Consider the following 25,512-nt stretch of genomic DNA (forward strand, 5'->3'; position numbering starts at 1 on the left):
GGTGGCGCTGACCGATGGGAAAGTCACGGTGAGGACAGGGTTTGAGTGGGAAGATGTGGAGTTCTGTTTCGGACATACTAAGTTTTAGGTGTTGGCAAGATACGCAAGTAGAGACGTACCGAAAGCAGAAGGAAATACGAGACCGAGATCCGGGTTGGAAATGGAGATTTGGGAATCGTCCGCATCGAGATGGTAGTCGAAGCCACTGGAGAGAATGAGTTCTCCAAAGGAGCGGGTGTAGATGGAGAATGGAAGGGGACTCAGAACCGAGCACTGGGGGACTCCCACGGTTAGCAGATGGGAGGCAGAGGAGGAGCCCCCGAAAGAGACTGAGTATGAGCGGCCAGAGAGAGGGGAGGAGAACCAGGAGAGGACGGTGTTACTGCAGCTAAGGTTGGATATTGTTTTCTTGAGAAGGTAGTGGTCGACAGCATCGAAGGCAGCTCAGAGGTCAAGGAGGATTAGAATGGAGTAAAGGCCATCAGATTTGGCACAGAGGCGACCCCATCGGGACCGTAAACTCACTGTGGACAAGGAATGCGTCTGTTATACTGTTACGGTGTACTCTCCCAAGCACTTAGTACAGTGCTTAGCACACAGTAGGCACTCAATAAATATGATCGATTGATTGAGATCATTGGTGACCTTAGAGAGGGGAGTTTCTGTGGAGTGAAGGGGGTGGATTCCAGATTGGAGGGCACGTCAAGGAGGGAATTGGAAGTGAGGAAATAGAGGCAGCGGCGGGTGTAGACAACTCGCTCAAAGAGTTTGGAGAGGAATGGTGGGGGAGGGGGGTGATGATTGGAGGGAGTCGTGGGGTCAAGGGAGGGTTTTTTGAGGATGGGGGGGGACCTGGGCATGTTTGAAAGCAGCAGGGAAGAAGCCATCGGAGAACGGTTGAAGACGGTGGTCAGGGAAGGAAGACGGGAGGGGGCAGGTGATTGGATAAGGTATGCGGGGATGGGGTCGGAGGTGCCGGTGGAGGAGTGGATTTTGAGAGGAGGTGGGAGATCTCCTCTGGAGATACCTCTGGGAAAGATGGGAGAGTTGAAGAAGGGGCAGGAGGAGGGAGGGACCGGAGAGCTCCATCTGGAGCCTGTCCCCTTGTCAGAGCCCTGAAACACCGTGAGCAAGTGGAAAGGGTACAGGCCTGAGAGTCGGAGGGACTCAGTTCTAACCCCGACCCTGATGCTTGCCTGCTGTGAAGTGAAATGACTTGCCCCAGGTCACACAGAAAGCAAACCCCAAATTCAGGACCACATCCAACTGGGCCCTGAGAAACCAACCTATGGCGTACTACTAGCCACAGGTGCCAATTTTTCATTTCAAACGTGGGAGCGAAAACGGGGCGGGGATTTTAGCGGGGATGGGGACTGGGAGGGAACAGACATCAAAGAGCCAACGGGTCAGAAAGCTGCCGTTTCGGGTCTCTTCAGCCCTGATTACAAACTCTCCCATCTTGTCAGGAGCCAGGGATGAGTGTGAGACTGGGAAACCGGCCCGTAAAGGTGCGGGGCCATCGCCCTCACTGAATGGACATCCTGCCAGTGCTGGCCTAGTCCGATAGCGGCCACAAGCCAGTGACTGAGACACCCCTAAGCAGGAAAGCAGAACCAGAACCAGAGACGGTCCAGGGCGCAAATTCTGGAGGCAGACAGACAATCTCAAGACGATGCATCCATTTCTGGTTCCACTCTTATGAGATTACTTGTTGGGCGGCACCCACCCGAAGCAAGGATTTGTCGGACGCTGAAAGCTCATCTGAACCCAGCCTGACCTCAGCTGGGATGGCTTTAGGGGAAGGAGCGTGGCCTAGTGGAAAGACCATGGGACTGGGAGTCGGGGGACTCGGGTTTTAGTCCCAGCTCTGCCACTTGCCTGCACTGCGGCCTTGGGCAAGCCACTTAACTCGAAGCAGCACGGCCTAGTGGATAGAGCACAGGCCCGGGAGCCGGGGGGTCCTGAGTTCTAATTCCAGCTCTTCCACTTGTCTGCGGGGTGACCTTGGGCAAGTCACTTCACTTCTCTGGGCCTCGGTCACCTCATCTGTAAAATGGGGATAAAGTCTGTGAGCCCCACGTGGGACAGGGACTGTGCCCGGCCCGATTAGCTCGTATCTTCCCCGGCACTCAGAACAGTGCCTGGCACACAGTAAGCGCTTTAACAGATACCATTAGAAAACGAAACAATACAAACTTCCCTGTGCCTCAGTTACCTCATCGGTAAAATGGGGATACGAGACCAGTTCTCCCTCCATCTTATCAATCCATCAGTGTTATTTATTGATCACTTACTGTCTGCAGAGCACTGCACTAAACGCTTGGGTTGGGGAAGCAGCGGGGCTCAGCGGCAAGAGCCTGGGCTTGGGAGTCAGAGGTCGTGGGCTCTAATCCCAGCTCCGCCACTTGTCGGCTGGGTGACTTTGGGCAAGTCACTTCACTTCTCTGGGCCTCAGTGACCTCATCTGTAAAATGGGGATGAGGAGCGGGAGCCCCATGTGGGACAACCTGATCACCTCGTATCCCCCAGCGCTTAGAACAGTGCTTGGCACATATTAAGTGCTTAACAAGTACCATCATCATTATTATTACAATACAAAAGACACGTTCCCTGGCCACAACAAGCTTACAGTCTAGAGGGGGGAACCCTTGGGCTCACAGTCTAAGAGTGGCACAGGGACTGTATCCAACCTGATTATGTTGTATCTACCCCAGCATGTAGTACAGCGCTTGGCACAAAGTAAGTGCTTCACCAGGATTATTATTAGTAGTAGTAGCAGTAATATTCATAATAATACCAACCCATTCCCAGAGGCTCCAGTTCAGTGAGCTGGTTGGATCTTCCTGGAAGGGAGGTGGTAGTTTGAGATTCTGATTCCCTGGTGACGGGCTGGCCACTGTGTGCGTATAAACTAGAACACGGTGTTCCAGGACCCACTCTCTCCTCAGTGACACCCCTCCCCCCTTGACTAATATTAAACTCCAAGGCAAAGAAAACCTCCAGAAGTCATTTACGGGAAGCAGTATGGCCGGGGAGTCAGAGGAACCGAGTTCTAATCCTGCATCTGCCAAAGGCTTGCTCTGTGGGTTCGGGCAAGTCACGTAACTTCTCCGTGGCTCAGTTCTCCTGTTCTCCCTCCTACTTTGACCGTGAGCCCCATGCGGGACAGGGACTGTGTCCAACCTAATTCGCTTGTATCTGCCCCAGTGCCGAGCACAGTGTTTGTCGCATAGTAAGCGCTTCATTCATTCATTCGCTCGTATTTACTGAGCACTTCATGTGTGCAGAGCACTGTACAAAGTACTTGGGAGAGTACGATATAACAATAAACGGACTCCTTCCCGGCTGACAACGAGCTTACAGTCTAGAGGGGGAGACGGTCGTTAATGTAAATAAATACATAAATAAATTAATGACAGATATTTACATAAGTGCTGTGGGGGAGGGGGATGAATAAAGGGAGAAAGTCAGGGCGACGCAGGAGGTAGTGTGAGAAGAGGAAAGGAGGGCTTAGTCAGGGAAGGCCTCTTGTGGGATATCTGTCTTCAGTAAGGCTTTGAAACCGGGGAGAGTACTTGTCCGCTGGATTTGGGGAGGGAGGGCCAGAGGCAGGATGTGGGTGAGAGGTCGGCGGCGGGATAGACGAAATACCATAAAAAATACCTTAACAAATACCATAAAAAATTCCCCTTCCTTCAGATTTGCTTCCCTAGTGGATACCTGCCCCACCTTTAGCCCTTTTACCCTGGTCATTTTAAGAGCGAGGCAGAGAGTTAGGCCTGGGCCGTGTGGGCCCCTGGAGGAGGGTCCAGGGTTGGGCTGGTATCGGGTTGGGCTCCGTTGAGTTTGGAAAATGTGCTAACCTCACTTTTCCCTCCCCCCACCACTTTATTCTCCCACAGCCATCTCCCTGCCCCCCTCGTGTTTTAAGAGTTTTAGACCTACAGTGCAGTGACCGGGATGTTACCAAGCAGGGGGAGTGATTTCACTTAGGTAGCTGTCCTCTAGGCGATGGAGGATACAACTCCCCTCTAGACTGTAAACTCGTTGCGGGCAGGAAACGTGTCTGTTTCTTGTTATAATAATAATGTTGGTATTTGTTCAGCGCTTACTATGTGCAGAGCACTGTTCTAAGCGCTGGGGTAGACACAGGGGAATCAGGTTGTCCCACGTGGGGCTCACAATCTTAATCCCCATTTTACAGATGAGGTAACTGAGGCACCGAGAAGTTAAGTGACTTGCCCACAGTCACACAGCTGACAAGTGGCAGAGCTGGGATTCGAACCCATGACCTCTGACTCCAAAGCCCGGGCTCTTTCCACTGAGCCACGCTGCTTCTCTATATATAGTATATATATATATACTATATATAGTATAACAATATACTATTGTTATAGTGTACTCTCCCAAGCGCTTAGTGAGCGCACAATAAATATGACTGAACGATCGATACGACTGAATTCCCAGCTATCTTGGGAGCCGCAACTGTGCACGTGAAGGACCCATTTTGGTTGGGCCCGGGCTCGCTTGAAGGTTGGAGACGGACTGGGATGGGTGTTTTTTTCTGGTATTTGTTAAGCACTCGCCATAATGATAATAACAATGTTGGTATTCGTTAAGTGCTTACTATGTGCAGAGCACCGTTCTAAGCGCTGGGGGAGATGCAGGGTAATCAGGTTGTCCCATGTGAGGCTCACGGTCTTAATCCCCATTTTACAGATGAGGGAACTGAGGCCCAGAGAAGTGAAGTGACTTGCCCACAGTCACACAGCTGACAGGTTGCAGAGCCGGAATTCGAACCCATGACCTCTGACTCCAAAGCCCGGGCTCTCTCCACTGAGCCACGCTGCTTCTCCGTGTGCCAGGCACCGTACTAAGCGCTGGGGTAGGTACGAGCTAATCAGGTTGGACACAGTCCACGTCCCACATGGGGCTCACAGTCTTAGAGGTGAGGTAACTGAGGCGCGGAGTGAAGTGACTTGCCCAAGGTCACACAAAAGACAAGTGGCAAAACTGGGATTAGAAGCCAGGTCCTTCTGACTCCCAGGCCCGGGCTCTACCCACCAGGCCACGCTGCTTCTCGTTGGGATTGAGCTGGGCCCCAAACTTCCTGCCTTTGCAGGGCTCTACCTTTCCCTTCCCCGCTCAGGGTCGCACCTGGAGAGTCTGCAGTCAGTCCTCTACCAGTCTCGGCTACGGGAGGGAGAGTCAGGCAGAGGCCTGCCCATTCCCTTCCTAGCTTGGCCAGTGGCTAGCGAGGGGAAGGCAATCAGCTACAGATCAAAACTCACCCGTGCTGGGCAGCAGCGGCACGGGAGAGAGTCGAGGGCGGAGGCTCGAGTTTACCGCGCAGAAGGCGGCGATCGTAAACCGCCTGCGTGTTTTTACCATGCGTAGATGGTGAGCCAGGCGTTCTGGGAGAGACGTGTCCGTGGCGTCGCCATGGGTCGGGAACGCCTCGACGGCATAAGACCTTTCCCCTCCTTACACCCCTGGACTGCTCCTTCTCTTTCCTCAGCCAAAACAAAACCCCTGCTTTTCTGCTGCAGTACGGAAATGTTTATCACCACCCTCCAACCCCGGGGAGGGAAATCTCCAGATTGCAATTACTTTGACACCGCCTTGCCCGGTTTCCAGTGTCTTCTCCAACTTGTTGATATTTCAGTCCCTGCCCACCTCTCTCCTTTAGGACCTTTCATTCTGGGTTTGGCTTAAAGGGAGGAAGAAGAAAACGATCTCAGAGGGCAACAAATTCCAACCAGACTGACTTCTCTCCAAGGGACCGTCGGATCCTTGAGGGCAGGGATTGTGTCCACTAACTCTTATAGTATCTCCCAAGCGCTTAACGCAGTTCTCTGCCCACAGTAAGCTCCCGACGGACATACCATTGATCGAAGGTTTTTGAAAAGAGGGGAGACGAGTGAAGTGACAGTTTAGACACATGACTGGAGCAGCAGCGTGGCGAAGGGAGGGCGGAGCCTGAAGGTCCAGTGAGACTTGATTTAGATTGCGAGTCCCACGTGAGACGGGGACTGCGTCCCGCTGATTCACTTCTGTCTACCCCAGCGCTTAATACCGTGCTTGGCACATAGCAAGTGCTTAAAAAATTACTGTTATCATAATCATCATCGTTATTACGGTTACCACCGGGCGGCTGATGCAGAAGCCAAGTACCTCGACCCGGGCGGTGGCCTTTGTGGATGGTGAGGAAGGCAGGGATCCTGGAAATGTTATGGAGGGAAAACTGACAGAATTTAGGGACAGAGTGAATACGAGAGTTGAAAGTGAGAGGAAAAATCGAGGCTGATGAGAAGTTTTCAGGCTTCAGAGACATGGAGGATGGTGGTGGTGGTGTCAACTGTGATGAGAAAGTTAAGTGAGGTGTCAATTAGACACGGTCTGGAGATAAGAAGGAAATACACGATTGTAGATGAAGTGAGAAATTGGGATTAGCAACTCCCAACGCCCTGAGTCACATCAACCCGACACCTGTTATTAATACCCTTCCTCCTCACTTATGTATATATTGTATTATTATACACGCAGTTAATTTTTTATTTTGAAATTTCAATTTGTAAATATTTTCATGTTTCTCTCCCCCGATAGGGTGTGAACTCACTGTGGGCTGGGAACATGCCTTGTGTTTCTGTTGTACTTTCCTAACTGTTCGGCGCACTGCACCTGGTTGGGCGGGGAGGTGTCAATACATACCAATATCACTATTGACCAATCAATCAACGGCATTTATTGAGCGCTCACTGCACGCAGAGCACTGTACTAAACGCTTGGGAAAGCAGGATACACTCCAATTGGTAGACACAAATCCTGCCCACAAAGAACCTAAGAGTCTAGTGGAGGAGACAGATGTTAAAATAAATCATGGAGAAGGCGAACGGCAGAGTACACGTACCTCCGTGTTACGGGTCTGAGGTTGGGGTGAACATCAAGTGCCTAAGGGGTAAAGATCCAGATGCACGGGCGACACAGAGGGGAGGGCGGAGAGGGCAAATAAAGCGCTCAATCGAGGAAGGCCTCTTGGAAGAGGTGTGATTTTAGGCAGGTTTTGAGGGTGGGGAGAGTCTGTCGGATGTGAAGTGGGAGTTCCAGGCCAAAGGGAGGATGTGGCCAAGGAGACGGAGGTGAGATAGGCGAGACAGAGGCACGCGAGTAGCTTAAACACAACGTAAGCACAAAAATAAAACTACGGCACATTGAGTCGGAGATTTGAATACTTTTCTGGGACCCCATCCTAAAAAAACAACAGCCCTCCCTTGACCCCACGGCTCCCTCTGGTTATTGTGCCATCTCCTTCCTACCTTCCCTCTCCAAACGTCTTGAGTGAGCTGTTCACACCTGCTGTCTCCAATTCCTCTCCTCCAGTTCCCTCCTAGTTCCCCTCCGGTCTGGCTTCCACCCCCTTCACTCCCCAGAAACAGCCCTCTCTAAGGTAACCAAGGACCTTCTTCTCGCCAGATGTGATGGCCTCTACTCTATCCTAATCCCCCCAGACCTCTCGGAAGCCTTCCACACATCTCGAAATTTTATCCGACCTCGGATTCACTGACGCGGCCCTCTCCTGATTCTCCTCCTCTCTCTCCGACCGCTCCTTCTCAGTCTCCTTGGCGGGCTCTTCCTCTGCCTCCCACTCTCAGACAGTAGGGATCCCTCAAGGCTCAGTTCTAGGTCCTTCCATTCTCCACCTACACCCGCTCCCTTGGCGAACTCATTCACTCCCACGGCTTCAATGGCCGTCTCTATGCAGGTGATTCCCCAATCTCCATCTCCAGCTCTGACCTCTCTCCTTCCCTGGAATCTTGCAATTCCTCCTGTCTTCGGGACGTACCTACCTGACGGTAACTCCTCACCGTTGGCTTCAAAGCGCCCGATCGGCTCGCCCCATCCTGCTTCACCTGCCCGATGGCCTACCACAGCCCGGCCCGCGCGCTCCGCTCCTCCGGCGCCCGCCGACTCGCTGCGCCCTGATCTCGTGACCCCTTTCCCAAGTCCTCCCCCTAACCTGGATCTCCCCCTCCACGGGAACCAGACCGCCACTCTCTCCACCCCCGAAGCATTACTAACATCACCTCTCCTCCAAGTGGCCTTCCCGGATTAAACCCCTCTTCGCCCAGCGTGGCTCAGCGGAAAGAGCCCAGCTTGGGAGTCGGAGGTCACGGGTTCGAATCCCTGCTCCGCCACTCGTCAGCTCTGTGACTGTGGGCAAGTCGCTTCACTTCTCAGCGCCTCGGTTCCCTCATCTGTAAAACGGGGATTAAGACTGCGAGCCTCACGTGGGACGACCCGATGACCCTGCATCCACCCCCGCGGTTAAAACAGTGCTCTGCACAGAGTAAGCGTTTAACAGATAGCAACATTATCAACATCTCGCTCTCCCTTCTGAGTCGTCTGGGCACTTCGATCCGTGACATTTCGGACATCTGCTATTCGCCCCACCTCCGACCCCACGGCCCTTGTGTACGCATCTTCAAATGATATATTATAAATGATTTATTTGTTTGAATGACCGTCCCCACCCTTCCCCCCCTTGACCGTAAGTTCAACGTGGGCAGGGAACGTGCCTGCCGAGTCTGTCGCGGGCGGGGAACCCGTCTGTTTATCGCAGGCTTCCAGGCGCTTAGTACGGTGCTCTGCCCCCGGGAAGCGCGCGATAAATACGATGAATGAACGAACGTCGTCCTCGTCCTCTCCCGAGCGCTTCGGCACGGCGCTCTGCACATAGGAAGCGCTCAGCGAACACCACCGATCGATCGACGGCAGTCGGGGGAGCAGGGGCCCGGGAGTCCGCATCTACCACCCGTCTGCTGTGTGACCTTGGGCCGCTCACTTCCCTTCTCTGGGCCTCGGTCACCTGGTCGGCAGAACGAGGGTCGAGACCGCGAGCCACCCCCCGCCCCGCCACCCCGCGGGACGGGGCCCGGGTCCAAACCGATCTGCTTCCATCCACCCCGGCGCCTGGTCCGAAGTGAGGGCCGAACGGATACCCCAGTCGTCGTCGTCGTCGTCGTTATCGTTATTCCCGCTACCTTGAGCCGTTGCCCTCAGAAAGGATCTTCGACGCGATGTGCCAGTTCTTCGGGCCGGGGGGATCGGGAGGTCGAAACGCGGGGGGCAGCGAGGTCAGAGGAGCGTCGTGAACGCCGCGGGGGGAAGTCCGCTGTCGGCGGATAAAGGGGCCGCGGCCTCCCGGTGCGACCCAAAAGGGGGGCGGGCAGAAGCCCCGCTCGGGGCCGCCCGGCCGGCCCGCCCGCCGCCTCCCACCGGCCCCTCCGGAGGCTCCGGCGGAGCGGGCCGCTCTACGCATGCGCGCTCCCTTCCCCTTCGCCTCCCGAAAGAGGTTGACATCATCGGTCTGCGCAGCCCGAACCGCTTCGGGGGCCCGAGGGGAGTCGGGACGACGACGAAGGCGGCGACGAAGAGAAGCTCGAAGGGGAGGGCGGGGAGGAGATCGGAGCGGAGCGACTACGCATGCGTGCTCCGATGGCGGCGCCGCTCCTTTCTCTGCCCCGCTCCTCTTAGGAGCCAGCCGAGAGGCCCCGGCCCCTGCCCCTAACCTCCCTGCCCCCCGAGTCGGACTTCTCTCTGACAGTTATCGGCCGGCCCTCTCGCGCCTCCTCCTCCTGTCGGGGGGGGGGGGGTTCCCCCTCCCCCCCTTCCCTCCCTCAGGTAGAAGGGGCGGAGGGGAGAGGAGGAGGAGGAGCGGGAGGAGGAGGAGGAGGAGGAAGAAGAGAAAGAGGGAGGGGTGGCGCGGAGGAGGAGCCGCGGCCCAGCCCGGCCGGCCTGGCCCCGCCGGGAAGGCGAGCCCCGGAGCCGGAGAGGCGGGCAGGGTTCGCCAGAGCCCAGGCCCCGGCGGTAGGTTAGGCGGGAAGAAGAAGCGGGAGCGGGCGACTACGACGGAGAGATTGGCGGTCGGCGGCGAGGGCGGGGGGAGGGCCTCCCCGTCGGGAGTCGGAGACCCCCACCCCGCCCCCCTGCCGCCGAGCGGGCCCGGTGAGAGCGGGCCCATGAAGAGGGGGCTCTGCCCGGCGGGGGCTTGAGAGCGCCGGGCCAGCGCCGCGGCGGGCCCCGGCCGCAGAGCCGGGCCGGCGAGGGGGGCATGGACGTGTCGGAGGCCCAGCGGGGGATGGAGCCGGCGGCCACGGCCGGGCAGCGGCGGCGGCGGCAGGAGCAGGAGGAAGAGGAGGAGGACGGGGGCAGGCGGCCGGAGGCTCGGGCCCCGGGCTCGCCGGGACCGTGCGGCGCTCCTTCCGACCGGCCCCGGCAGAAGGAGGCGGCGGCGGGCCGGGAGGAGCTGAGCTACGAGCTGCAGCAGGGCTATCGCATCCTCAGCGAGTTTCTGCTGGAGAAGCACCGGGGGCTCACCGCCCCTTTTTTGCAAGCCGAGAGGGGCGAGGGCGACGGCCCCGGCAAGTGCCGTCCCGGCGAGGAGCCGCCGTTGGGGCCGGCCGGCGGCAGCCGCGAACTCCTGCAGTCGGGGCTCAGTATGTGCCTGCTGAAGATGGAGGAGAAGTTCTCCCGGGGCCAGTACGGGAGCATCACGGAGTTCGTGGCCGATTTCAGGTTGATGTTGGAGACCTGCTACCGGCTGCACGGGGTGGACCACTGGCTCTCCAAGCAGGGCCAGAAGTTGGAGATGATGCTGGAGCAGAAGCTGGCGCTGCTCTCTCGGTGAGTGCCGCCGGCCCATCGACCGATGGCGACGACCGGCTGGGCCGGGAGTGGGGCGTTTTCTAATGGGGGGGGACGGGGGAGCGGCGCGGGGAGAGGAGGGTAGCCCGGTGAACGGTGCGAACGCGGGGGGCGGGGGGGGACGCGAGAAGAGAGGATGAAAGGCGAGTGGGAGAGGCGGCACTAAACCCTCCGCCCGGAGAGTGCGTTCTGCCAACACGGACGATGATCCAAAAGCGGTCCGGACGAAAGAGGACCGACACCCCCCCCCCCCACTTTACGGCCGCCGGTTCGAACTCTTCGGAGGTAGTTGGAGTTGGTTATTGACACGGAAAGGGACTAGGCTGCCCTCTCAGGGTCGCCTCGCCGCCGCTTAGCGGAGTCGTGGTAAGCACCGTGTGCGCCGGGGTAAAATAGCCACAGGGCTCCCGTCGGACGTGGGCCCCGGCCCACGAGGGGCTCCAGCGGCAGACGGTTTGAAGGAACGGTCGACGGTCACGGGGCGGTCAGAGCCCACTCGCCGGGCCAGCGTCAAAGGAGTGAATTCGCTAAGCGGTGCTCCGACGGGGCGTCGCTCGGCTTCCCACCCTCCCAACCTTCTGGATGGTTTGCGGAGCCTCGGAGGCCGGGCACGGGACAGACCTCACCGCCCCCACCGCGGACCTCGGAGTCCCAGTCGGTTGACGCCTCGGGCCCCCAACCCTCTCCCGCCCTCCACTCAGACCGGGAGCCCGTCGATGGGTAGGGATCGCCTCCCGTCCGTTGCCGGGTCGTACTTCCAAGCGCTCGGTCCGGTGGTCCGCACGCAGTCGGCGCTCAGTGGATACGATCGATTGAACGAACGGACTCCCGTGGAAGCTGCAGGGCCCCCGCCCCCGGTCCCCACCCCCAGCCCCGATGGCGTTGGCCCCGTTACTCAAGGAAATGCTAAGTGGGAGGAAATTCAGTAATGCAGTCGAAAGCGAATAGGGGGCCGTGCCGGGGCAGGTTAGTAGTTTCACTTCAACATTTTAATCTGCGGCCAGGACCTGTCTCACTCGGCTATCTACCGGGATTCAGAGTCGGTCACGGATGCCCTTTCCTCGATCCTCCTCGAGGGGATACCGTCGAAACGGGATCGCGTCAGATTTAAAGAACAGATTGCGCCGTCCGGTCGTGAGGTCGGTAGCGTTGAGAGCTTTCTGCGAGCTGAGCGCCCTGCCCGGGGTAGATACGGGATAGTTAGATCGGGCCCGGACCCTGTCTCGCCAAGGTCGGTTACTCCGGTAGTAATAATGATTGTGGGATCCGGTAAGCGCTTAATAATAATAATAATAATGTTGGTATTTGTTAAGCGCTTACTATGTGCCGAGCACTGTTCTAGACACAGGGGAATCAGGTTGTCCCACGTGGGGCTCACAGTCTTAATCCCCATTTTACAGATGAGGTAACTGAGGCACCGAGAAGTTAAGTGACTTGCCCAAAGTCACACAGCTGACAAGTGGTAGAGCCGGGGTTCGAACCCATGACCTCTGACTCCAAAGCCCGTGCTCTTTCCAGTGAGCCACGCTGCTTGCGTGTGCCAAGCGCTGGGGTGGATGCGAGATGGTCCGAGTGGGAACAGACGATGTTGGAAAGATCGCCGGCCCGCGAATCGGGAGATCTGGGTTCTAATCGCCACGCCTCCTCGTACCTGCTTTGCGCCCTCGGGCAAATCCCTGAACCCTTCCGGGCCTCAGTTCCCTCGTCTGCAGAGTGGGGATTCGATAGCCGTTCTCTCTCCTTCGTGAACTGTGAGCCCCGCGTGGGATCCGATGATCTCGTGCTTATCCCAGTGCTTAGTACGCGGTGCCTGGCGTATAGTAAGTGCTTAACAAATGCCGCGGTGAATTACCAGGCAGGTGCGTGTGTGTGTGTGCATATCTAAAAACAAGAAGTAAATGAAGTACGCCGTTTCATTGCGAATGAAGCCGCGGTCCCCGTGCCACCGGGACTCGGGGATCCGCGGCGGCTCCAGCCGGCCTCTGGACCAGCTTCCACAACGCCTCCCCAACCTGCGGGAGATTGCTGTCCTTAGGGTAATGACAATGGTGGGACTTGTTAAATGCGTACTGTGTGCCGAGCACTGTAGCGGGCAGCGACTGGAGTTGATGCGCTCTAAGCGGATTGGATACCGAATGTCCGGAACGCCGAGGGGGCCGAGGTAAGTCGTTAAGCGGAGGCTGTGACCTGGAGTGGTGAAGGGTCTGGGCACAGCGCCCTCCGAGGACCCGCGCTTCAGCCGTAACGAGCGTCTCGACTGCGTCCTCTGGCTAGGCTGCTGGTGAAGAGCTAAGGGCCGTTCTCCCGACAGCGTACGGCCGTCCGGACGGAATGCGTCGTGACCCTGGAAGGGACGGTTGTGTGCAGGCGCGAGGTGCTGGTCGAGGAACTTTCATTCACCGTCATACTTAATGAGCGCCCTCCATGGGCAGGGCACTGTGCTAAGTGCTTGAAAGGGTACGGCATAGCAGTACGTCGATAAACGGACGCATCCCCGGCCCACAGCGAGCTCCCGGTCTACAGGGAACCGGTATTCTAGCCCAGGTTTTCCTCAACTCAGAGTTTATCAGGAATGGAATCCCCTATGGGCTGTTAAATTTGTAATTTGTGGTTATTCTCAGTGTTTGTCTTCCCCCATTAGATCGTGTGCCCTGAGCTAGACGGGGCTCTGTTTGATCAGAGTGTATTGAATTTGGCCAGGTACGCAGTCGGTATTGCAGTACTTAATAACGAGATGATCCTACCGGGCAAAGGACAGAGATAGGTGCTGGATACGCTCTCCTCTGGAGAATCTTTCCCTCTTCAGAACGGCAGTCTCCACCTGGGGTCGGGTTTGCAGTCGGGCGATCACTGATAGGGGTCCTCCGAAATCCACCCAGAAGTATAAGCGACAGTCCGGCGGTGCCGTGCCGGTCCTGGAAACCGAAGCGCTTTGGCCCCTGTCGTCGGCGCACCCGTCCCCATGCCGACGAACGGCGATGAAGAAAAGTTCACTCCTCCAGAGATGTAGAGCAGGGTGGGCAGACCGCAGTTTGCTGTCACTGGTCGGGCGGCTCGCGAGGAAACGCTAGGTAAAACGCGGGCTTCGTGACTTGATTTTTTTTTTGCGGCGGCCCCCCTTCGTGTGCTGCTGCTCCGGCCCTTTAGGTGGCGCTCCCGCCCGCGTGAGCCCCACCTGGGGAGGGCCGGGGTGCCCGGCCCCGGCCCTAGGTGGGGGTGTGGGGTGGGGGGTGGGCGACCTCGGTGGCCATGGGCTCCTTTTTGCCGAGCGAACGTTCCAAACTCCATCTTGTGATCCCAGCCGAAAGGAAAACATCGTAGACGCCGTCGCAGCGTCTCTGAAAGGTAAAGATGGCTCTAACCTCAGCAAAGAGGGAATCCTGCGTAGACCCCTGTCAGTGGTATTTATTGAGCACTTCCTGTGCGCAGGGCACTCTACTAGCCGCTTGGGCGAGTACGATAGAGCGGCGTCGGGAGACGCAGTCAGCTGCCCATGGTGAGCGTCTGGCCCAGAGGGGAGAATGGAAACTACGGTTCAGTATCCTCCAGGACAACACCTTCTGCTTTTGAAGATGAGGTCCTTCGAAACATTAAAAAAACCCCAAAAAACCACACACACACACAAAACTAGCATGTGGAGACCTGGCGCTTGTGCTGGTGAATTAGGCACTCTGGGAGACACGTGATTCGTTTCCAACCACTAGGGGATTATTTAGTTCATTGTTGTGTGTGCCGTTCCTAATTTCCTACCGCAGAGTGTGTTTAAACACTGGGACGGTCGGGCTCGACACTTTCGAAAGACGCCTTTTTCTTCCGAGGAGGCTAGAGAGTATATACTTTCTCTTTCGTCTCCACAGTATCCCCTTTGGGTCCGAGTTGGGGACAGAGTAGTACCGTTTTACAGGTGGATAAATGTCAAATTTGACCTTTTTTTTTAAAATAGTATTTGTTAAGCGTTCAGTACGTGCCAGGCATGCCCACCACAGTGAGCGCTGGGATTAGATACAAGCTTATCGAGTTGGACACAGTCCGTGTCCCACGTGGGGCTCACGGTCTTAATCCCCGTTTTACAGACGGGGTAACCGAGGCCCAGAGAAGTTAAGTAACCTGCTCGAGATTACGCAGCGGACAAGTGGCAGAGCTGGGATTAGAACCCGGGTCCTTCTGATTCCCGGGTGCTATCCGCTAGGCCGTGCCGCTTCTCAACAATTGCACTTAGGATGTTATACACACAAAATGTCATACTGTTTTACTTTTTGGATTATTTGCTTGACCGGAAGTGGCCACACCCAATAGTTTTACACTGATTTGTATAGCTCTTTGAGATTTATGGCAGATTGCATTTATATGATATCTAAGGATATAGGAGGCAGACAGTAACTCCACCTTTGGCTTTGGAGGCAGAGAGTGATTACTCTTACTCCGTCAGTCGACGTCCGAGGTTTTAAGGTCACGGATGTTTTGCCTCTGAAGCTCATGAATGCTCGGAGAAAGGAAGAAAGCTAGAGGATATTGGACCAAACATACAAGGTGCCAGTGAAATGGACAGACGATTGGCAATGTTGACTTTTTTTTTTTTTTTTTAATTTGCAGTGATACGTGTCAGAGCCTAAAGAGGTGTAGACGTGACCTCATCGGAGAAGCAGCATGGGTTACCGGAAAGAATACCAGTCTGGGAATTAGAGGGCCTGGACCTGGGTTCTCATCCTGGCTTTTGCCTTTTTTGTGTCTTGGGGCAAGTCATTTAACTTCTCTAGGCCTCAGCTTCCTCATCTGAGAAATGGGGATGTTCTCCCTCCTACCGAGATCGTGAGCTCAGCGTGGGACAGGGACTGTGTCCGACTTGATTTACTCGTGTCTCCCCCAGCCCTCTGTACGGTTCTGGGTGCAGAGTAAGCGCTTAAATGCCACAGTAATTATTATTGTTATTAGGGAAGTAATTGAAAGTGAGCTGTAAATATGGGTGCCTCAGAATAACACCGATAAACACCTAAGTGGTATTCAGCAATTAGCATAGTGTGTAATTGAAAGCTGCAATCTTTAAAAATACCTCTATGAGATTGATGTTTGCGCATTAAGCGGTAATGACGGGGTGGCTCATCGATTTGAAAGTCGATCCTTTTATACCTTACAAAAGATAGGTAATCTGAGAAATAGAGATTACGTGATTTGCTTAAGGCTTCACCCCCTCCCTGCCTCCACTTACTCTCCCCCAGTCGCTCCCGGACCCTCTACAGTTCAGTTCCTGCTGCTTTCCCTAGACTACTCCAAGATCACCTTGCCAAATCTAACAGACTCTGTCCCGATCCTCCTTGGACTCTGCGGACGACCCGTTTCTCCCGGAGGCGCCGGCCTCGGTTTCTCCGACGCATTCCTTTTCTTGTTTTCCTCCGGCCTCGCCGGCCGATCCTCCTCCGTTGCTTTCACCAACTCTTTCTCTGCCTCCCACTCCTCGGCTTGCTGACCCTCGTGGCTCGGTCATAGTCCTCTTTCTCGGCTCAATTTACCCTCGCTCCCTTGGGCGGTTTATCCGCTCCCTTGGCTCTGACCGCTACTTCTGTGTCCTCCTCCCAAGTCTGCTCTGCTACCCCTGACCTCCTGACCTCTCTCCTTCCCTGCAGTCTTGCATCACCTCCTGCCCCCACGACAATTGTCTAGGATCGCTCCCCTCTCTCTCAGACCACCCCACTCGGTCCCCACCCCCCCGGAACTTTAGGCTTCAGCGTGTCCAAAACTGAACTCCTTTTCCCTACCAAATCATCTCGTCCACTTCACTTGCCCTCAGAGTGAACGGCGATACCGTCCCCTTTATCACTCTAGATAGTAACCTTGGCCATTATCCTCGACTCCTTGCTCTCTCTCAGCTAGCGTAATTTGGTCGATTACCAAATCCCGTCGGTTCTCCCTTTTCAGCACCTCCAGGATCTGCCCCTAAGCAGCGTGGCGTAGTGGATAGAGCACAGGCCTGAGAGTCAGAAGGACTTGGGTTCTAATCCCCACTCCACCCCTCGCCTGCCGTGCAACCTTGGGCAGGTCACTTGGCTTCCCTGTGGCTCGGTCACCTCACCTGTAAAGTGGGGATGAGGGCCGCGAGCCCCATGTGGGACGGGGACTGTGTCCGACCCAATCACCTTGTATCTACCCCAGCGCTTAAAACAGTGCCTGGCACATAGTAAGCGCTTAACCGATACCACAGTCGTCATTAGTATTATCATCCGAGCTGCCGTCGTGCTGGTTGAAGCGCTTGTCTTTTCCTGACTAGACTACTACATCCTTCTCCTCCTCACAGACCTCCCTGCCTTCATTCCCTCCCCTGTCCGGCCCCCACGTCACTCTGCTGCCTCGATCGTTTTTCTAAATCACTGTTTGGCGCCCATCTCCCCACTCCATAAAACCTTTCAGGGGTTACCCACCCCTCCCCAAATCAAGCAGAAGACACTCTTAATCGTCAGCTCCTTTCAGTCTCCGAAAGAGAAAGATGGGGTCTCACAGACCTTCTCCGTTTAAAGATAATTATTAGCTCTCACCCTAGATGTTTCTCAGTCTATTTCTGAGGTGCCACAGTCAGAGGTAACTGGCAAAAGTCCTTTCACTTTTCATTTCTCCATATTTGGACGTGTTAGAGGTCTACCTGTGAGGCTCCACTCCCACTTACTATTTGTAAATAGCTATTTACAGCCATTGCAGGGACCCTCTGGGGGCTCCTTCCTACCCAGTGCATCCTAAGAATACCCCGCGAGTTTGCTGCCTTCCCCACCCACCCACCCGATTAAGATCGCGACTGCTGTCGCCCAGAGCACTGGGAGTTTAACTAATTGGCCCTGCCCCCTGTGGGGCTGCCAGCGGCCGTCGGGAGGGACCTCCTAATGCCCAGTTCCCTCCCCGCGATGGCACGGCTCTCCAGAGGGGCGAAACTCACCAGGTTCAGAACGCACGGGCGTTCCGTCGGGTTAGGAACCCGTCACCGGAATTTACGTGTCGTCGTCGACGACGATAAAGGTGCCTTGGCCGGGTGGGATCTTAAACCAGCTCCCTGAATAAACGTCGACTTGCCCTAGTCTAATACCCCACCCTACTTGGAGCCTGGGGTCCGACCCCCTGAAATGCTGCTGAGCAGTTTCTACTCCGGTCCCCTCGTCCACAGACGGGTCTGTCCTGGGGCTCAGCCAGCTGCTGACTTCTTCCCCTTCCAAAAGGAGGGCGGGCTCTCTTCCCCTTCCAGCCCCTGACGATTCGACCTGTCGGCTTCCAGCCTGCTGCTGACAAGCCCTTTACTTCTTAGTTCGGAGGCTTTTATGACACGTTCTAGCCCTTGGCCCTGGAATTGGCCGAGCTCCAGCCTGGGGCATCAGGTGAGTGGTTGCTATGTTAGGTAAAAATAACTTGCCCTCTGGGAGGAGTCTTGAGGAACAAGCGCCTCTAGGCTGTAAAATAAGCTCCTTGTGGGCAGGGAACACGTTTACCAACCCAGTTATAGCGTACTGTCCCAAGCGCTTAGTACAGTGCTCTGTCCACAGTAAGTGCTCAATAAACACAATCGTTTGGTTGATCAGCTTGAAGGCGTTCAGTCAGCTCCATCTCCCTTTACTTGTCTTTACTCTTCTCCCGCTGCAGTCAGTTTGCTCTCTTTATGCCTCTCAAGCCAAACCGACTTGGTCCCTGGCACATAGTAAGCGCTTAACGAATACCGTAATTATTATTACTCACCACATCTCCTTCCTGTCTTCCCTCCCCACCCCCCCTCCACCATATCCATCCTTCTGCCTGGAACTCCCTTTCCCTTTGTGTCTGCCAGACCACGGCTCTCCAGTCTTCAAAGCCCTTTTTGAAATAGGAGAAGCAGCATGGCCTCGTGGAAAGAACCCAGGCCTGGGAGTCAGAAGGATTTGGGTTCTAATTCCGGTCCCATCACTTGTCTGCTGTGTGACCTGGGGCGAGTCACTTAACTTCTCTGTGCTTCAGTTAGTGCATCTGTAAAATGGGGATTAAGACTGTGAACCCCACATGGGACCTGGGCTGTGTCCAACCTGATTATTTTATATCTACCCCAGCTCTTAGTATGGTGCCTGGCACACAGTAAGCGCTGAACAAATACCTTCTTTTTTTTTTTTTTTAAGCAAAAGCAATTGGAACGGTACATGGTTCACGCTGGGTGAAGTTCAGGTAGGTTGTGGAAGACGTGTTGTTGACTGAGAAGAATTTCCCAGAAAATTGGAAGTCAGTTCTCTCACTGGCTTCCAGATGCCTTGCGTCCTCGAGTATAGCAGCATAAAAAATATATGTTATAAAATGGAATCTAGTACCCGGTATTCCTTTATGCCTCTACTGATGAGGAAAGCATATGAAAGGGCACCACTGATCCTGACACAGCCAGGCTTGTCATATGGCGGAGTAACCGGCTCTTGATAAAGTTTTCAGAGCAGTCACACTTACAAGGAGCGAGAACCTGGGTTGGTTAATGGTTTCTAGTGTTGAGTGAGGTCGCCGAACACTGCAGAAAAGTTTTGAAGTTGATCCCTGTGCTTTTACGGTGTCTGATGTTCAGCGTGTGGTGTGAGAGCACATTGGGGTTTCAGAAAATTCTTCGTAGCATGTCCAGAGGACTCCGGTTGAGATGGTGTTTGCAGTGGAAAGCACCTTGCTCTCTGGGGATGGTACTACTGGCGATGGTTTTTGAATTGTGACATTTTGTCTGTGTTCAATATGCTGAGTGAGACTCTGCCTGTGCAGGTGCATAGGCAGGCAACCTCTCCTTATTTGGGGAACTTGGCTCTATATCAGGTCCAGGTGCGGGATTTCTTAATGAAAAGCAAAGTTATGATCCTGAAAGACCATTTAGCTATTACTTTAAAGTACTACTGACATTTACTGATTGTATGTTTGGAACTGTTTTAATGTAATTAAAAGAACACAATTTATCATAGGCTTCCACCCCAGGAACAGAAGACCTAAAAAGCAGTTTGAAAATTAATTGTGTTTTGAGCTTGAAAATGCCCTTTAATTATCTCTAGTATTACCTGTTTCCAAACAGTGTTCTTGATGGAAAACTGTTATTCGAGACTATAGTTCAAACAGATTTAGGAAAAGACCCAACATGAACGATGTTTCTTTCTTTCCTGGTCAGTTTAAGCATGTAGTTCTTTTTTCATTTTTTGGTATTCATTGGTGGGGTTATAGGAGGCTATTTGTACTTATCAAGAATCACTGTTCAGATGCAAAGTTAAATAGCTCAGGATTTCACTTAGGGTTGGTTATTTGCCCAGTGCGTGAGATAGTAAATTCCTCAATTAAACTGGCTGGCAGAATTTCCAGGATGAAGCTAAGCTTTTCTCTCTCTCGCAACAAATCCTATGCCTAATCACTGTAGAAAGGATCTTCTGTACCTGTTTAATCCTGTCAAATAGCACTTTATAAGCACTGTCCTGGTTTTCCAAAAGAGGGTATCCACCAGATTAAACTGTGGGATGAGCTCAGTCTCTGCCTTGGTATCTCCATTGCAGATCGGTTTTCGTCAGTCAATCAATGGTATTTATTTAGCAGTTACTGTGAAGTGTGCCAACTGGGTTGTAGCAGGAAATCAGGAAGATTAGGTAGGAGGGAGAGAGCCGATTGAAGGCTTTAAAGCTGATGGAGTGGAGTTTCTGTTTAATGAGGAGATGGATGGACAAACATCGGAGGCTTCTGAAGGGTGGAGGGCTGTGGACTGAATGGTTTTGCAGAAAAATATCCAAGCAGCAGAGTGGACTATGAACCAGAGAGAGGAAAGATAGGAGGCTCGGGAGGTCAGCAGGGAGGCTGATGCAATAGACAAGGTGGGAAATGATGAGTGCTTGGATCAGCCTAGTAGCAGTTTGGAGAGAAAAGGGCAGTTTCCAGAGCTGTCGTGGAGGCAGAACCGGCAGGATTCGGGACTTTAAATATGGGGGCTCTTACGGGCTTGTGAGACAGGGAGGATGATGTTACTGTCTACAGTGGGAGGAATGTCAGGGGGAGGATGATATCCGGATGGGAAGGTGAGTTGTGTTTTGGACATGTTAAATTTGAGGTGTCAGCAGGACATTCAGGTAGAAATGTCCCGGAGGCAAGAGGAAATGCGGGGCTGCAGAGAAGGAGAGAGATCAGAGCTGGAGAGGTAGCTTTTAGAATCATGCACACCGTGGGAGTGAATGAGTTCTCCTAGAGAGTGGTTTTAGATGGAGAATAGAAGGGGACCCAGAACTGAGCCTGGAGGGACTCCCACAGTTAGAGGGCGGGAGGCAGAGGAGGAGCCCGAAAAAGAGACTGAGAATGAGTGGCCGGAGAACCAGGAGAGGACAGTGTCAGTGAAGCCAAGGTTAGATAATGTTTCCAGGAGAAGGGTCTGGTCCACAGTGTCAGAGGTAGCCGCAAGGTCGAGGAGGATTAGGATGGGGTGGTGGCCATTGGATGTGGCAAGGAAGAGGTCACTGGGGACCTTAAAGAAGGCGGTGTCCGTGGAGTGGAAGGGGCAAAAGCCAGATTGCAGTGGGTCGAGAGAGAGCATTGGAGGGGAGAAAGTGGAGGTGGCAAGTTTAGACAGCTCAAGGAGTTTGGAAAGGAATAGTAGGCGGGAGATGGGGGTGATAACCCTAGGGAGCTGTGGAGTTCAGCGAGAGGTTTTTTAGGATAGGGGATACATGCTTGAAAGCAATGGGGAAGGAGTCATTGGAAAGCGAGCAGTTGAAGATATAGCAGTCGGAGAGGGAAGAAGGGAGGGGTAAGCTGCTTTGATGAGGTGAGCGGGGATGGGGTCAGATCCAGAGGTAAAGGGTTTGGAATCGGAGAGAAGGTGGGAAATCTTTTGATATACTGCTGGGAAGACTGGGAGAATCAAAGAGGAGGCTGGAAGAAGAAAGGACTGTAGAGGACCAGGGGAGATTTTAGGGCGACCACACGTAGTGATTTCAGTTCTGTCAACCAAGTGGCCAGGTCATTAGGGGCAAGACATGGGGCCGCTGGAGCCGAGTTTTGAGGAGGGAGTTAAAAGTCTTGAAAGAGCTGTCATGGGCAGTGACCATGGGAGTCAGAAAGGATGGAGGAGTGCTCTTGCGGAATGGAAGAGAGGGCAGAATTTAAAGCAGGTGAGGATGAGCTTGAGGTGGACGAGGTCGGTTTCGTGTCCGGATGTCCCCCAGCAGCACTCCGCAGCTTTGGCGGACAGATTTATGGGGAAAGGGAGTATGGGAAAGAAGGCAGGTTGAGAGATTGTGGTCAGGGAGTGGGATTTCTAAGTGGGTGAGGATAGAGATTGTACAGCGAGTAGAGATGAGATCGAGTGAGGGTCCAAGTTGGTGAGCGGGAGAGGTGGGGGTGGAGTAAGCGGTCGGTGGAATTGAGGAGTGAGAAAAAGCAGCCAGTGGAAAGGTCATCAGGAACATTCATGTGGATGCCGAAGTCCCGGAGGATCAAGCGTAGAGATGGAGGAAGAGAGAAGGAAAGCGAGAAAGGAATCAAAATGGTTCCTGAAAGAGGCGGCAAGGGGTAATCGGAGGGGGTGGTAGTAGCGGATGGCGTGGGCCTCGAAGGAAGAGAAAGAGAGGGATGGGGGGGGTCATGGGGTTGTACAAAAGTAAGGTTGTGGGGCAAGGAGAGCGACTCCTCCCCCTTTCCTAGTGAGTCTTGGGGAGTGGGAGAAGATGGGGTTCCCCTTGGGAGAGAGCTGCCGGGGAGACGGTGGCATCTGGGGAGAGCCAGGTTTCAGCGATGGCGAGGAGGAGCTGCGATTGGGTCAGGAGCAGGTCAAGGACGAGATTTAGTCGGGGTTTCACAGGCCGCACTTGGCCGAGCATGGGGTGCCGGGAGTGGGGGGAGGGGACGGCGTGAACGTTAGGAGCCGTTGGATGGGAGTGAACCGACGGCTGGTGTGCGGGGAGGGAGATGAGGGGCGGTGTTGGGAAAGGAGGACAGGGATGGGGTGGGGGAAGGAGGGCACGGTGGATGGCGTACACGGTGTGCCGGGTGGGAGGATGGGAGTTGTATTAGAGCAAGGGATAGATAACGGTGATCTGATGAAGAAAGAAGTAGCACTATCATCTGAATCTGAGTGTCGGCTGTGTGCCTAGGAACAGATTTCTGTGAGGGGGCTATTAACATTCAGGCGGTCTTGTTAAAATATCTCAGAAGAGCTTCAAAATCCTCATTTCCCCCCAAGAATAGCTAGGCAAATTGAGAAGCATTGTGCCTCAGTGGAGAGAGCACGGGCCCGGAAGTCAGAAGGGCCTGCGTTCCGATCCCAGCTCTGCCGATTGCTTGCTGTGTGACGTTGGGCAAGTCACTGTGGCCTAATTTCCCCAACTGTAAAATGGGGATACCTGTTCTTCCTCCTACTTGGACCGTGAGCTCCATGCCGGGCAGGGGCGGTATCTGGCCTAATTAACTTGTACCTATCCCAGTGCTTAGAACAGTGTTTGACACATAGTAAGAACTTAAGAAATACCATTTAAAAAAAAAAATTGGGCGGTTAAAAGATCTGATCAGGGCACTACCTGAGACCCTGGGAGAGCCTTTTTGGGGGGCAGCTAGGAAACATTTTTGTTCATTGTTCATTTCAGTGACCATTTTTTGAGGGAGAATCCACAACCAGATCATTTCACACAATTGGTTGTTTTGAAATCGGTCGGTCGATGGTATGTGCAGAGCAGCGTACGAAGAGAGCACAGCCCAGCAGCGAAGAGAGTGATACGCTATGGGGCGTCGAACGGTAGATTCAAAAATAATAGGGTTAAGATGATGGCTTATCGTAGAGTTTGTTGGGTGAAGGTTTTGGGGTCGAGAATGAATTCAGTGGAGGTGGTCTGAAAACAGTGAGATGGAGAAGTATTGCAAGAAGAGGTCTGCAGAGGATAAGTGGAGCTGGAATATATCTCTGTACCCGTGTAGCAAGTTGTAGGAATGGAGGAAGTAATTGAGAAATTGGATGTAAATAGGGAAAAGTAGGTGACTCAGTACAGAGCCCCGGGGGTATCTCTGCTCTCTGTGGGCCATGAAGGGAGGAAGTAATAAAAAGCACATCGGCCAAGTCAGTTGCTTGGAAGCTGAATATAGAGAAGCGTAGTAGAAATCAACTGTGACCGTCAGTGGAAAGGTCAAGGAGGATAAGAATAGAGTTATGGTTATTAACTTTGACAGTGAGGTAGTCATTGGACACCCTGTTGGGAGCGGTTTTAGTGGAATCCAGGGGATGAATTTGGATTGGGGAGTAGTGAAGGGAGAGTTGATTGGGAGGAGGTGGAGGCAGTGAGTACATTTGATTTTTTTTCCCCAAAAGCTGAGAAGTGAAGAGAAGGAGTGAGATGAGGCAGTTCCTAGAAAGGTCAGAAACATCAAGCGATAGCTTTAGATATAGGAGATTAAAGCAGACTTGATAGTGAAAGAAGAAATCTGAAGAGGGAGGAGTTAATGGGTGAGGGCTTTCTGTAGGTGAGGAGGGGGAAAGCCACAAGGTTAGCATAGAGGTCCTAGAGAGGTCCATTCGTTGCAGTTTTAGAGCTACTGTGCTACTTTAAATCCCTGCTTTGTCCCTAGAGGATCCCTCAGGCTGCTTGAGTGGACCAGGGGCGAGATGGTTGACGCCTTCTCTTCACGGGACTCTGAGGCCGGGGAAGGGTGGAGGAGAGCCTCTGGCCCAGCCCAGGGGGCTTGGCCTTCAGGTGAAAAACTAGGTGGTGGTGGTGGTGGTGAGTCTCAGTCCTCCCCACCCTCACACCTCCTTCTCACTCCCTTCTCACCTTTTCCCTCTCTTCTTCCCTCTTCCCCTTCTCTTTGGCTTTTTCCTGCCCCTTCAATCTTTACCTCCCTTTCCCTTCCTTCTAGTTACGTGACCTTATTGAAGGCACATCTCCTCCGAGACGCCTTCCCTGACTAAACCCTCATTTCCTCTCCTCCCACTCCCTTCTGCGTCGTCCTGGCACTTTGATTCGCTCCCTTTATTCACCCCTCCCTCGGCCCCGTAGCCCTTGCGTGGGTAGACGTGATTATTTATATTCATGTCTGTTTCCCCCTCTAGACTGTAAGCTCGTTGCGGGCAGGGAACATTTCCCCCAACTCTGTTATATGGTTGTGCCCTTACTGGGTGCAGAGCACTTGGGAGATTTAGTCGGGGTTTCACAGGCCGCACTTGGCCGAGCATGGGGTGCCGGGAGTGCGGGGAGGGGACGGCGTGCTCTGCACCCAGTAAGGGCTCAATCAAAACGATTGATCGATTGACTCTTCCCTCTCCCTGCCTTTTTTTCTCCAGTCCCCGCCAAGTCTTGACTCACTGATGCTCGGTCTTCTGATGCCCCAACCCAATTTGGCACCTCTTGCTCAACATCCATCCGTATCGTTAATAGCACGAGGACTCGATCAGTGGTATTGATCGGGGAGGGCTTTGGGAGGCTACAATACAGCAGAGTCGGTAGACGCCTTCCCTGCCCACAGTGAGCTTACGGTCTTGAGAGGGAGATAGATGCCCTTGTTGAGTAATGTCTCTGAGTCTAAAGATAGCATCAGAGACCCAAGCATATGAATAATTTTTGGCCTACCCATCCTCTAACAGTGCTCTGCCCTCTGTATCTCTCACCGACTGCCCTGTTTTGGTGCCAGATGGTGTGGTAGAAGTTTCAGGGGAGCTAGGCAGCAGCCGATGAATGGGGAATGCGGGAACAGGTCTGTAGGCATTGAGTGGAAAAAACCTTTTCAGTATAGTACAGCACTGTTCTGTTTATTAAGCAGAACTCAGCTGAGCCATATAGAAGAGAAGATAATGTTGACAGTGGTATTTGTCAAGTGCTCACTCTGTGCCAAGCACTG

The 25,512-nt window shown here is 54.0% G+C and overlaps 1 protein-coding gene across 1 annotated transcript in view; it reads left to right on the top strand.

The window, feature by feature from the left end:
* Window positions 1–9,776: 9,776 nt before the first annotated feature.
* The window catches only part of KIAA2026 (KIAA2026 ortholog), a 70,675-nt gene continuing 54,939 nt past the window's right edge, over window positions 9,777–25,512 (top strand). Inside the window, exon 1 of the mRNA XM_029054661.2 lies at window positions 9,777–10,683. Coding sequence (XP_028910494.1) covers window positions 10,112–10,683 — 572 coding nt within the window. The 5' untranslated portion in view covers window positions 9,777–10,111. The remainder of the gene's footprint in view (window positions 10,684–25,512) is intronic.

The sequence above is a fragment of the Ornithorhynchus anatinus genome, chromosome X5 (assembly GCF_004115215.2).
Source record: "Ornithorhynchus anatinus isolate Pmale09 chromosome X5, mOrnAna1.pri.v4, whole genome shotgun sequence".
Taxonomy (NCBI): domain Eukaryota; kingdom Metazoa; phylum Chordata; class Mammalia; order Monotremata; family Ornithorhynchidae; genus Ornithorhynchus; species Ornithorhynchus anatinus.